This window comes from Thamnophis sirtalis, unplaced genomic scaffold, assembly GCF_051295495.1.
Source record: "Thamnophis sirtalis isolate CommonGarterSnake01/CBP01778 unplaced genomic scaffold, rThaSir2_p1.2 scaffold_3, whole genome shotgun sequence".
In the NCBI taxonomy this organism is placed as follows: Eukaryota; Metazoa; Chordata; class Lepidosauria; order Squamata; family Natricidae; genus Thamnophis; species Thamnophis sirtalis.
In genome coordinates, this window is record NW_028261383.1 from 139,811,131 (window position 1) to 139,825,444 (window position 14,314).

The 14,314-nt window shown below is 37.4% G+C and overlaps 1 protein-coding gene across 4 annotated transcripts in view; it reads right to left on the reverse strand.

The window, feature by feature from the left end:
• Positions 1-14,314, reverse strand: part of CEP112 (centrosomal protein 112) — a 273,284-nt gene that overhangs the window by 182,867 nt on the left and 76,103 nt on the right. For all 4 annotated transcript variants that reach the window (XR_015696022.1, XM_087710220.1, XM_087710221.1 and 1 more), the window contains 3 exons: positions 11,920-12,012; positions 10,643-10,702; positions 7,406-7,485 (listed from right to left, as the gene is read on the reverse strand). Coding sequence is in view for 3 of the 4 variants with exons in the window: in XM_087710220.1 (XP_087566346.1) it covers positions 7,406-7,485; positions 10,643-10,702; positions 11,920-12,012 (233 nt within the window). In the remaining variant the exon portion in view is untranslated. The remainder of the gene's footprint in view (positions 1-7,405; positions 7,486-10,642; positions 10,703-11,919; positions 12,013-14,314) is intronic.

A 14,314-nucleotide genomic window follows, 5' to 3' on the forward strand; every position in this document is an offset into this window, starting at 1 on the left:
TGCCTCAATGTGGCGTGGCATGGAAGCTATGGCACTGCTGAAGTGTTATGGGAGACCAGGATGCTTCAATAGCTGCCTTCAGCTCTTCTGCATTGTTCGGTCTCATGTCTCTCAACTTTCTCTTGCCAATGCCCCATAGATTCTCTATGGGGTTCAGGTCAGGCGAGTTTGCTGACCAATCAAGCACAGTAATCCCACGGTCATTGAACCAGGTTTTGGTGCTTTTGGCAGTGCGGGCAGGTGCCAAGTCCTGCTGGAAAATGAAGTCAGCATCCCCATAAAGCTTGTCTGCGGAAGGAAGCATGAAGTACTCCAAAATCTCCTGGTAGATGACTGCGGACAACCCTGGACTTAATGAAGCACAGTGGACCAACACCAGCAGATGACATGGCTCTCCAAATCAACACAGACTGTGGAAACTTCACACTGGACTTCAAGCATCTTGCAGTGTGTGCCTCTCCATTCTTCCTCCATACTCTGGGTCCTTGGTTTCCAAATGAGATGCAAAAGTTGCTCTCATCAGAAAAGAGGACTTTGGACCACTGAGCAACAGACCAGGTCTGTTTTTCTTTAGCCCAGGTAAGATGCTTCTGACGTTGTTTGTTGTTCAGGAGCGGCTTGACAAGAGGAATACGACATTTGAAGCCCATGTCCAGGATCCGTCTGTGTGGTGGCTCTTTTACTGACTCCAGCCTCGGCTAAGTCCCCAGCACTTTTGAATGGCCTTTTCCTGACAATCTTCTCCAGGCTGCAGTCATCCCTGCTGCTTGTGCGCCTTTTTCTTCCACACTTTTCCCTTCCACATAACTTTCTATTAATGTGCTTTGTTACAGCACTTTGGGAACATCCAACTTCTTTTGCAATTACCCTTTGAGGCTTTCCCTCCTTATGGAGGATGTCAATGATGGTTTTCTGCACAATTGTCAGGTCAGCAGTCTTTCCCATGATTGTGATTCCTACTGAACCAGACTGAGAGACCATTTAAAGCTCAGGTACCCTTTGCAGGTGTTATGGCTTAATTAGCTGATTAGAGTGGGACACTGAGCCTAGAATATTGCACCTTTTCACAATATTCTAATTTTCTGAGATTGTGGATTTGGGGTTTTCATGAGCTGTAAGCCATAATCATCACAATTATGACAAATCTGAACTATCTTGCTTTGCACGTAATGAGTCTATCTCATATATTAGTTTCACCTTTTAAATTGCATTACTGAAAAAAATGAACTTTTGCACGATATTCTAATTTTTCGAGTTTCACCTTTATGAGTCTTTTTTTTTTCTTTCAGGAAATTGACCAGTCCTTTATTTTCATTATTATTTTACTTAGTAAATCCAAGAACTATAATTAAAATTCTATACAGTTCTAAAAATGCTTTCCTAATAGTGAAGAAAGAATATACTAATGTCCCCAAGTCTTATTCCATATGCACTGTGTTGTATAGTTTTCACACTATATTATTACGTGTGCTGATCATATTTGTGGAGTTTGTGGAATTTTAGTTTCAGTTTTTCAATCAAACAGCTTTATTTAGAGGTGATAGAAACATTACACAATGCAAAATGAAAGAGCATAAAGTCATATGCAAGTACCTCTTGATAATACGGCCTCAAAAATCTTGCAAAAAACATTGCATGTAACTATATCTATGATGGAATATCATACCACTACATTTCATCACATGCTCTATTTCTCACATTGTAAAATAATGCCTACAGATCACCTGAAAGGCTCACACAAATTTGTGAATGTACGCTATTCCAAACCTACTAGATGGCAAATACTTTTTGAGTTTCAACTGTACAACAATTGGTCTTCAGGTTTTCAAGGAATTCAGTCATCAAGGAAAATGCCTTTTTGTGGATGAATATCTTTAAGAGTTCAACTAAAAAGAGTAATACAATATGGCAAACCTTCCATTGGTTGCTACAGGACACACTTCTTCAACTGTTGGGGGATCGGGAAGTTCTACAGACTAGAGCGAAATATACCCATTCATCAGTGGTGGGATTCAAACATTTTTACTAACCGTTCCATGGGCGTGGCTTGGTGGGTGTGGCAGGGAAAGGATACTGTAAAATCTCCATTTCCTCCCCACTCCATGAGAAGGTTATTGCAAAATCCCCATTTCCTTCCAATTAGCTGGGACTCGGGAGGCAGAGAATAGATGGGGGCAGGGCCAGTCAGAGGTGGTATTTACCAGTTCTCCGAACGACTCAAAATCTCCAGAACTGCTCAGAATCTGCTGAATACTACCTCTGCCATTCATAATCAGAAAAAAACACTGACTCCCATTGAATTGTCATAGAGTGATCAGCTATCCCCACCAATTTTGAACAGTTTGAACCTCTCAGGCTTAGAAGAGCATTTGAGGCAGGTAGAAAGAATATTGATGTAACAATAGAAAAGTTAAATTGATTTATCTAGTAGCTTTTTCCACATTTTGCACCTCTCAAAATGTTTGTGTGGGTAGTTCTATAGCTAATATTGAACAACAAATGCATAAGAATTCTTCTGTCACAGATTAAAATGGTTTATCTCTTCCCAGAAAGATTCTGATTTGATCAAGTTAAAATCTGGTATAAAGGCTTGCAATGCCCTTTGAAATACTTTAGTATTTATATCCAAGAAGCCAGAGAGAAGATCAAAAACCAAAGCAAACCAAAAATTAATTTTCTTTTCTCATTAAAATACAAAATATCAGATGCCCATCAGGAGAGGGTCCTACTAGTAGACAGCAACAAATTATGTATCCAAGTATTCATACCATTCAGCCTATTAACAGAATGGATGGAAAAATATTTATCTAAATGAAAATAAATTCTTTTTATCTGAAGAAGAGACTTAAGGGATTTCAAATATGTTTTAAAGTGCAAAGAGGGAGGAAAAGCTCTTATCTGTTATTTGTTGACATTTGAAGCAGTTTAAGCGAATTGGAGATTTCAAAAGATAAAATTACAATAGAACAAAACAACAAAATCCGATATATATTGCTGCTACCTGATTCAAACAATCCCAAAATATAAATACTCAAATGCCTGCTCAAAGACAGACTTAAATGCTTCCTGAAGGGCTAATACAGAGAAGGACCAGACATACTTCTAGGACCAGGTTGTTTTGGGAGACATTATAGAGCAATGCCTTCAGGTCCACGTCCTTCTAAATACTTATAAGAATGTTGTAACTTTTATAAATTATAGCTTTGGTGTCCTTTTACTACACAGAAAATACTACTGATGCTTCTTGATCACCTGGACTGTTTAATGCTACCAACCAAACAGCAATATGAGAATCAAAGTCAAATCAAAGCTAAAATCATGGACTTGGGGAGTATAAGGAACTACCAGAATACAGAAACATATTGAAAGGAATATAAAAGTACCCCCACTCAAAAAAACTTTGCTATAGGTAGTCTTCCACTTCTGACCGATTGTTTAACAACCATTTGAAGCTATGATAGACTTACAACTACTCTTAAGTTATAACTGCCGCGCCTCCCGCCACAGAGATCTGATTGTATTTTCGGTGCTTGGCAACTGGCTTACCACCAGTTGCAGGGTCCCATCATGAGACCATGATTTGCAATGAAATGCCCATTGGATATGTTGCTTAACAACCATGCGTTCACTTAACAACCACTTGATTTGTTTAATGAGTTCATTAGACTTCACTGTTGTTGTTAAGTCGAGGATTATTTACATTCCTGAAACAAGAACAAAAAGTCCCTTGGAAGCATTCTAGCTCAGCCAATCAAAATTAATGGATGTCAATAAAGTATAAAATTTTGTTAATAGAAAATGCCCCACCTTAATCTTTGAGTATGGAATTGTACTGAAAAACGTATCTTTTTCTTTTCCATTAATTCATATTTAATTTTAGAGAATAAGCTTTAAGAAACGCCTAGATATTGCATCAAAACAAAGAAATAAAACTTAAGTGGCCTAAAATCTTGTGTTTGCATCCAAATTTTCAACCATCAGTATAGTTAGCCTGAGGCTGAAATCCTGAACTCTTACTTAGAGCTGAAAAATGTTCAACAGTTAATTGGCAAAGGAAACTGTAAGAGGAGGAAAAAATCTTCAATTTACCCAAAATGAATTTTGTGATAGGTCTGGCAAGAACTGTCAAAGTACTGATCTCTTATATATCCTCATCTTTTCCAATTTATCACACTGATTTGTATGCCCATCCTGTCATTCATGAGAATAACAGATAGAAGTGGCAAAATTATAGCAATGGCAGGCAAAGAAACCATAAGAAAATTCAAAAGTTCTGCTGTGGAATTAAATTTGATACGTAGGGATTTGAATTTATAACTGTGCAAGCTTATAAGCCAAATCATTCACACCACTTTGGTAAATCTTTTGGAGGAAGATACTAAACGTAATAATCATAATCTTTATTATGGTCACTAACCACCGAACTAAACCACCGACTTCATAAAAAGAATAAAAGAACAAAGGAACAAAACACAGGGAGCCATGGCATAGAAAAGGAAGCATAAATGTTATCTAGAGGGAATAATAAAAATGCTTTCATGTCTCAAACATTTCTAAGGAATCAACAGGAACATTTACCACAGTATAATAAGTACAGATAGTAGGTTATTAAAAGCAGAAGCTAAATGATAAAAATAAAAGGATCAAATCAATTAATAAGAATATTTTAAGAGTAAGATATTAAAATGCTGCCTAAGAAATGAAGCTCCCCATCCAATCTGATTTCTCTATTCAGTAGCAAACCTGGTCTGAAAATTGAGAAAACTCTTCCTTTTGGGAGGGTTAAAATTAGTTCTTTATCCTAGCTACTCATTCAAGGGGAAAAAAACAACCATTGTGAGGCTTATAATTATCTCCCTTTTTGAAAGCAGAAAAATTATGTTACTTGGATTCCCATGGAGTCCTTGTTGCTCACTGAGCTTGATTGTTTGCTTGCAGATGCTAGTTCTCAACTTACTGCAGGTAATCTTTGATCATTCATTTAGTGACCACTCGAAGTTACAACAGCACTGAAGAAAGTGATTTACAACCATTTTTCACATTTATGATTGTTGCAGTATCTCCACAGTCACGTTATCAAAATTTGGACACTTGGCAACTGTTATGTATCGAGGATGGTTGCAGGGTTCTGAAGTCATGTGATCACCTTTTGTGACCTTCTGACAAGTAAAACTAATGGGGAAGCCAGATTCATTTAAAGTCATAAAATGGGGCAAAACCTGCTTAACCTGCCTCGCTTAGCAACATACATTTTGGGCTCAATTGTGGAAATACCTGTGTATTATCTTCTATATGTTCCTGTTCATAGAGCTAGTGCCATCCTATCCTTTTACACATTTCTTTCTTATGACAAATTTAGCAAGCTCTGATTTTTTTTCAGGGGCGGTTCTGTAGTACAAATTGTTAACAAGACATTCGAGCATAATTTCTTGGGCACTTTATTAATTTTAAAGGCAAACTATGTGCTTTGTAACAATCTGGCTCTTAAAAAATTAAAAAATAAAGTCAACTATACTTCCTTTTGTTGGAAAAGCCACAGTGAAATAGCAAGGTCCGATGCAATCAATAGCTATTAAGGCATGCTGATCTACTGGATCTTCTAGGTCTTTGGAAGAATGTTAAGTCCACAGCTTTAAACTCATAAATATTTAGATGAAAAGGGCTTATCATATTAAACTAGAAAAAAATGAATGATAGTAGACTTGCATAGGCAAAGTCAGGGAATGCACAATGTAGGCACTTAAACTTGTTATTTTTCCTACACGTTTGCTGGCTTACAAAAGAAAAAGGGGAGTAACTTGAGACAAATGAGTAAACCTGTACTTTCCCTCTGCAAGTATGTACATTCTATGCACAAGTTATTTGATGTGATCTATGTTCAGAAAAAAACCACTAGTTCTTAGCAAACCTGTTTCTGCAATAATTGTAGGCCAAGGTAGCAATGGCCACATGGGAGGGTAGGAAGAAATGGATGAAATTGGAATGGAAGAGGTCAGGAAAGCTGTCGGAAAGATGGCCAACTGGGTTGGTGTATAGGTCTTGCACAGAAGTAGACAAAGAAGGTATAGTAGCAATGGCTAAAAGAAACTAGGGAAGAGAAGTTAGTGGCCAGACTGATAGGCAGACCAGCACAAAGGTCTTGCAGAAGGACAAAATGGGTGAGGTTCAGGAAGCTAAGGATAATTAGGAAAAAGAAAATTTTCTTGTTGCATTAAAATATAATTTTCACTCTTAAACATGAAATTCAGCATTCAAGGTGGATGGGAGAAATATTTAAAAGTTCAAAAATTGAAAGGTGTATTTTGCTTCCTTTTCTTTCCTTAAAAACTAGCCTTTATATTGACCAAGACCTTTTAGTTTATTGCAGCATATTGTTGAATATGTATGCATGAATCTTTCTGAAACCATTGCAACAGAATAACTGAATAACTATTGCAAAGATATTTCTTCCGTGTGTGCATGTTTTTTTCCTGAGGGAACATGCCATTAATTTTCAGTAATACATGACTGGAAAAAGAAGTAGGAATGGACTTTAATTTTAATTAGTTTGTGCTTCATACAAAGGACACTAAACAACACATTTCTGAAATTATGAACAAAGTACATGAGTCTCCCAGCATTTTCTCCCTAACATTCTCAGCTGCGTAAGAAAAATGAAGGCAAGATAAATACAATTAAAAGAAACCTAACAGTATCCCCACTTACGGTCAATTTTTTTTAAAAAAATTTCAAAATACATTAGATGCTTTATTCTTGTTTATCACAGCCATATTTTTATAGAGCATTAAATTTTCCAATTTTTCTTAACACATCCCCTAAATAGATCATCTATGAAATCTATAGTGATTTATTGGGGCCTAGGCACCCACTTCCACTCCTAATTTATTAAACGTATGAGATTTTTTTTCTTTGAAGTAATATTGTGAACTTTTTTGTGCCTCAGCTACTTAAGCCTATTCATATAGCAAGTATAAGATAATGTAATCTACATAAATCTTCACATATAATTATTAGGATGTTCAAACATTCCAATTTATCTTAGATTTACAGACAAAATCTAGCTAACAAACAGAAAATTCAATACAAAACTACAAAAAGAATCTTGCCATCAATTCACATTGTTAAGTGAATCTGGTTTTCCCATTTGACTTTGCTTGTCAAAAGATTGCAAAAGGAGATCACATGACTCCGGAACATTTAATCCGTCATAAATACATGCCAGTATTGAATTTTGATCATGGGAACACAATGGTCATAAGTGGGGAAAATGGTCATGTTATTTTTTCTCAGTGCCATTGTAACTTTGAATGGTCATTAAATAAATGGTTGTAAGCCAAGGACTACCTGTATAATCTTTCCTAAAGCCATCTCAAGAAAGGATTTCATAATCAAATATTCTTTTTACCTCAGAAGATCTTCCAACTTCCGTATCTTCTTATGTGATTCTGTTCTTTCTTTATCGAAATCACTTTGAATTCCATAAATCTAATTTAGAAAAAAAAGGCAGAGTTAATTCTAGAAACCATGTGACAAGTGACATATCCACTATTGTTCAGACTTGGGACTATTGAGATTAGCTCTGTAACTACAATCTCTGCAGGGCTTGATTTCAGAGTTTGGAAACTTCAACTAATGAAGAAGGCTACAGTCTAAGTATTAACAAGTATAAATCCAATCACATATTGTAATTATCTGTCAGAAATGCGCTAGTACATTCTATGCTGAGCAGGGGTCTGGACTATATAGCCTCTAAAAACGCTTCCTACTATAATTCTATGTTCTACCTCTTAGTCAATATTGCAAGGTTTTATTATTGCAAGGTTTTAATATTTCTGTTTGAATTATTTTTAAGGTTTGTTACACTGACTTTTGTTAAGACTTTTTAGCTACACAGAAAATAAATGACATATCTAAAGAACTGTTCTGAACTGCTACTGAAGTCATGCTAATAATATTGCATGACTACATTGCTGTATCTAAAATCTTAAAATGTAATATGCTTGCATTGCAAATAGTATGGACTTGAAAGCTCTTTTTCTCTTTTTGTAACAGCTGTTTTCCATACTGACAAACCACGTCTGCAGCTGAATGGTTGTCTTTTCACAACACAAAACTACAATTATCAAAAAAAGTAATTATTATGATGTTTATGTGAGTATGTCACATCTTTGAATTGTGACTGTTGAAATATGGATTGAGGAGCTAATAAATCATAGCTGTTTTCAGAATAGTGTTCACATTACCTCTACAATCAATGTTGAATTATAATAATTACAAAAGAAAGCTAAATGTTTGTCACACAGGAAACTGACTTAATAAAGTGTGACTATTCCATTTTATCTAGGTTTGTCTAATCTGACTGGGAGTGGTTTAAGAGTCCTCAAAGTTGCAGCCCTACTAAATTCTTGTCACTTTACCAACTTCAAGCTTTCAGAGGCCAGGGGTAGATAATACTTTATGTAGTTCAGTTTTTAAAAAAATAGTATTTGTCAATGTTTATGTTAAAAAATTAAACATCTGAATTTTTAAATATCAAAGAAAACCTATTTACAATGATATGGAGGTTCTGAAAATAAATTCAAAGAAACAAGTAAACAGTTTATTTCTAACGCATACCATACCCAACCAGAGTAATCTAACAAATCAAAATAACACACTAGAAACTAACAGTTAAAATGATACGAAAGTAATAAATCATCCATGTTTCCCCAAAAATAAGACAGGGACTTTTTTTTTCTTTTGACCCTCGAAATAAGCACTTGGCCTTATTTTTTTATAAGTATAATCTCTATTGTCATTGTACTTAAATACAACAAAATTGGTTATTTTTGGGAGGTCTTATTATTTTTGAGTTGCAGGAGGCAGTGAGCATGGCACACCTCATGGCTGCTGCTGTGTTGCAATATTTTGGGGGAGGGCTTATTATCCGGGAAGGTCTTATTTTCAGAGAAACAAGGTATATATCACGACATATTTGCAAACACAATAAAAATAACAGTATACTGAATCCCTGAACCTGATAACCTTACTTCTAACTTTATTTGACTTCAGTAAGCTTACAGAAAATCTATGTTACCATTTAAGTTTACTAACATTCTCATATTTTTTATCTAATTGTTTGTTAACCAAAGCTCTCTATGCAGTTTACAATAATATGTCTGCTTTATTAAATAAATGGTAAAATCTTTTTTTTTAATGAATCCAAAAATGTTAGAATTGGAGGATGGCAGAGAACTATAATATATGATGAAAGTCTTGAAATACAGTGCAAGTAAGTTGGAATATTAGGGAAAAAGAAAGTACAGATAGTCCTCGAATTACACCCATTCATTAAATGCCTGTGCAAAGTTACAATGGCATGAAAAAAATAACATGACCATTGTTCACACTTATGACAGTTGCAGCAATCCCATGGTCACATGATCAAAATTCGGATGCTTGGCAACTGGTTCATACTTTTGACTGTTGCAGGGTCATGTGATCACATTTTGTGACCTTCTGACAAGCAAAATCAATGGAGAAGCCAGATTCACCTAACAACTGTGTTACTGCATTGATTCACTTAGCAACTGTCTTGCTTAACAACAGAAATTTTGGGGTCAACTGTGGTCATAGGTCAAGGACAAACTGTTGACTATGTAAACAGAATCACGGCAAGGGAGGAGCTGGGATAGGTAGTGAGGAACTGCTTATCATAGGGCCTGAAACTCTAGCACCAAGAACTGAAATTGGGCCCTGCCTTTAATAGAATCTGCTTTAATTCCCTCTGTAGAAGGAAACATAGGAAAATGAGGCAGATTTAAAACAAGGCATTCTGGGCCAAGGTCAGAGTTTCCACTATAAGCAACCAACCACCACCAATGAAGAGGGTGTCATTCCATGGTTCCTAGCCACTGACACCAGAACCATCTTGCAGACCAGAAGGGGAAGACTAAGAATCCTGAAGGGATAGGCAAGAGAGTCCAGCTGAGACACCAGAATCTGTCTTATCCATATTCAGTCTTTACTGATGAGCAGGCAACTTATCAATATGTCTAAAAGGCTTCACAATAGGGTGAACGACACATTCTCGTTCATTTCAGGAAAAAAGCCATTGGTACCACTGGCATAGATGCAGTCTTTAAAGCTGGATTGTCAGATCAGGCAATCAAGGGAAAGGATGCACGACGGGGAAAAAAATACAAAAACAGCACTTTGGCAGGCACCTACTGAACAAAGAAACACCATGGAATACAGTGAGGTTAGTATAAATGAAAAGAAGAGCCACAGATATCTGACTGAGATCAAGATAAAGCACAGCCAGTGATGCTCATTGCCAGTAACCTTGTCAGTGATATCTGGTGATCAAGGATCTTAAATATTGCTGAACATGAGTTTTTAAAATCTATGATATAAAATTCATTTTTATCTAAACTTTACTGAAACATAGCCAAGTACTAATATATTTCTCAGGCAAAATATAAAGGTTCTGAAAATATCAGTAGGTTCATTCTTGCCCAACATTTATTTTCAGAGTTTCTACATTCACCTATTTTATATTCCCTCTGTGCCCAATACTTCCATATTATAGTTTATATAAGTAAACTTTTTTGGGCTTGACATGATATCCTGTGTACACAAAAACAGTATGTTTCTTGATTACCTTTTTGTCATGAATTCTCTCTAAATCAGCTTTTTCTTCTAGAAACATTTGCTCTTGTTCCTGAAAGTAGTTGAGTCAATAAAATTACCATTGTTATTTTTTTCATCATAACCTAAAATATAATCCAAGAAATTATAAATCTTGTATCTCAGTGGGGAAGATCAGTAACTCAGAGCAGAGAATCAATTAGACAGATAATAGATTTGATAAGGAAAGGGATGGGGAATTGAGTTGAGAATCTCCTCAGTTCTAGTGTCATATAAAAACTATGTATATAACCTTTTGGTTGAACACATGCAGAATCAATCTTGGTCTTTTGCCTTTCCCCTTAAGCTTATTGGAACGTTCTCCTTTTCCATCTTTCCTCATCTCTTTATTTCCTGAGGCAGTTTCTACCACCACATCATTCCTTGAGCCTCTATTGCCAATGTCTTCCCCCTTCTGAGGTAATCAGATCCTTTATTTAAATGGTTCCAACCCTCCCCTGCCATATAGCAATATAGCAGTAGACTTATATACCGCTTCATAGGCCTTTCAGGCCTCTCTAAGCGGTTTACAGAGTCAGCATATTGCCCCCAACAATCTGGGTCCTCATTTTACCCACCTCGGAAGGATGGAAGGCTGAGTCAACCCTGAGCCGGTGAGATTTGAACCGCTGAACTGCTGATCTAGCAGTGGCCTGCAGTGCTGCATTTAACCACTGCACCACCTTGGCTCTTGTAGGCATGCTAGCACAGTAAAGCATATATATTCAAGATATTCAAAATGTGATATCTATCCAGTGCAAGTCTGCCTCAGCTGACCTGCACTGGAGTGGTAATTGGAAAATTCTGGACTAGGTCTGAACTCCTGATATTGTAGAATTCTAAATGTCATCCAATACAGTCAGACCGAAGAATGCTGAAAGATGTAGGGCAAAAAATATAAAAGACCCCTGCTATAAGGAGTAAGAACAGAAGCCAAGAATGCTTACAATGTAGCACCAAGGCAACAGATTTATGCTAATGCACTAATTTTACAAATGTTAAGATAGACGGGATGATAATTTTCAACTTCACTGAATGCTTTTTTATTCCACTGATAAGAACACTTTTCAAATCATTCCATAAGAAAAAAGAAAAAAATCTTAAAGGCTTTAGCCTGAAATAAGAAAGTATTCCTTTATTTTTCCTTACAATATTGTCAAGGCCTCCAACAACACTCTCTCTCCCTCCCTCCCCCCCATCCCTCAAAACAGAAAGTGCCCACCATTCTGCTGAGTAAAAAGCAGGGCTCACCTGCAGTTGTTGCTGCCTTTGATGGTCCAATTCTAGTAACTGTTGTTTTAATTCAGACACACACAGCTTTAAGTCTTCTGTCACATCTGATGTCTATAAAGATTTAATAAAAATGGGAATGTTGGTCTTCAATTCATTTGGGCAGAAATAGCTATACTTTTCAAAGTTATGTTTTAAAAGGTAAAAGGAATGAAATAGTGTATTTGTCCAATCATCCCTAGACGGCATGCTGAGGATCCCTCCTTTCTGGGACATTTATGCAATTTGGACGGGACAGCAGGTATCAGCACTAAACTTTCTCTGTACCAGCCATTATGGAACAATGTTTTATTATTTCACAAAACTGCCATAGGCAGTCCTTGGATTATGACCACTTGGTCAGCAACAGTTAAAAGTTACAATGGCCCTGAATGCAGGGGAATTATCAAAGATCCTCAGAGTTTCAGCCATCATAATGTCCCCATAGTCACGTGATTGCGATCCAGTGCTCCGAGTCTGGCTCATGATTACGAAGTCACAACAGGCCGCAATCACATAATCACAATTTCCAATATTCTCTGTCGGTTTCCACAAGTACAGTGGGGCAAAAAAGTATTTAGTCAGCCACTAATTGTGCAAGTTCTCCCACTTAAAAAGATGAGAGAGGCCTGTAATTGACATCATCGGTAGACCTCAACTATGAGAGACAAAATGAGAAAACAAATCCAGACAATCACATTGTCTGATTTGGAAAGAATTTATTTGCAAATTATGGTGGAAAATAAGTATTTGGTCACCTACAAGCAAGATTTCTGGCTCTCACAGACCTGTAACTTCTTCAAGAGGCTCCTCTGTCCTCCACTCATTACCTGTATTAATGGCACCTGTTTGAACTTGTTAGCAGTATAAAAGACACCTGTCCACAACCTCAAACAGTCACACTCCAAACTCCACTATGGTGAAGACCAAAGAGCTGTCGAAGGACACCAGAAACAAAATTGAGACCTGCACCAAGCTGGGAAGACTGAATCTGCAATAGGCAAGCAGCTTGGTGTGAAGAAATCAACTGTGGGAGCAATAATTAGAAAATGGAAGACATACAAGACCACTGATAATCTCCCTCGATCTGGGGCTCCACGCAAGATCTCACTCCGTGGGGTCAAAATGATCACAAGAATGGTGAGCAAAAATCCCAGAACCACACGGGGAGACTTAGTGAATGACCTGCAGAGAGCTGGGACTAACGTAACAAAGGCTACCATCAGTAACACACTACGCCGCCAGGGACTCAGATCCTGCAGTGCCAGACGTGTCCCCCTGCTTAAGCCAGTACATGTCCAGGCCTGTCTGAAGTTTGCTAGAGAGCATTTGGATGATCCAGAAGAGGATTGGGAGAATGTCATATGGTCAGATGAAACCAAAATAGAACTGTTTGGTAATTTGGAGGAGAGAGAATGCTGAGTTGCATCCAAAGAACACCATACCTACTGTGAAGCACAGGGGTTGCAACATCATGCTTTGGGGCTGTTTCTCTGCAAAGGGACCAGGACGACTGATCCATGTACAGGAAAGAATGAATGGGGCCATGTATCATGAGATTTTGAGTGCAAACTTCCTTCTAGCAGCAAGGGCATTGAAGATGAAACGTGGCTGGGTGTTTCAGCATGACAATGATCCCAAACACACCGCCCGGGCAACGAAGGAGTGGCTTCGTAAGAAGCATTTCAAGGTCCTGGAATGGCCTAGCCAGTCTCCAGATCTCAACCCCATATAAAACCTTTGGAGGGAGTTGAAAGTCTGTGTTACCCAGCGACAGCCCCAAAACATCACTTCTCTAGAGATCATCTGCATGGAGGAATGGGCCAACATACCAGCAACAGTGTGTACCAACCTTGTGAAGACTTAAAGAAAATGTTTGACCTCTGTCATTGCCAACAAAGGATATATAACAAAGTATTGAGATGAACTTTTGATATTGACCAAATACTTATTTTCCACCATAATTGTCAACTAATCCAACAACTCTGTAGACAGCATATAGTATAGTAACCGAGGTGGCACAGTGGTTAAATGCAGCACTGCAGGCTACTTCAGCTGACTGCAGTTCTGCAGTTCGGCTGTTCAAATCTCACTGGCTCAGGGTTGACTCAGCCTTCCATCCTTCCGAGGTGGGTAAAATGAGGACCCGGATTGTTGTTGGGGGCAATATGCTGACTCTGTAAACCGCTTAGAGAGGGCTGAAAGCCCTATGAAGCGGTATATAAGTCTAACTGCTATTGCTATTGCTATAATTTGCAAAAAAAAATCTTTCCAAATCAGACAATTTGATTGTCTGGATTTGTTTTCTCTTTTTGTCTCTCATAGTTGAGGTCTACCTATGATGTTAATTACAGGCCTCTCTCATCTTTTTAAGTGG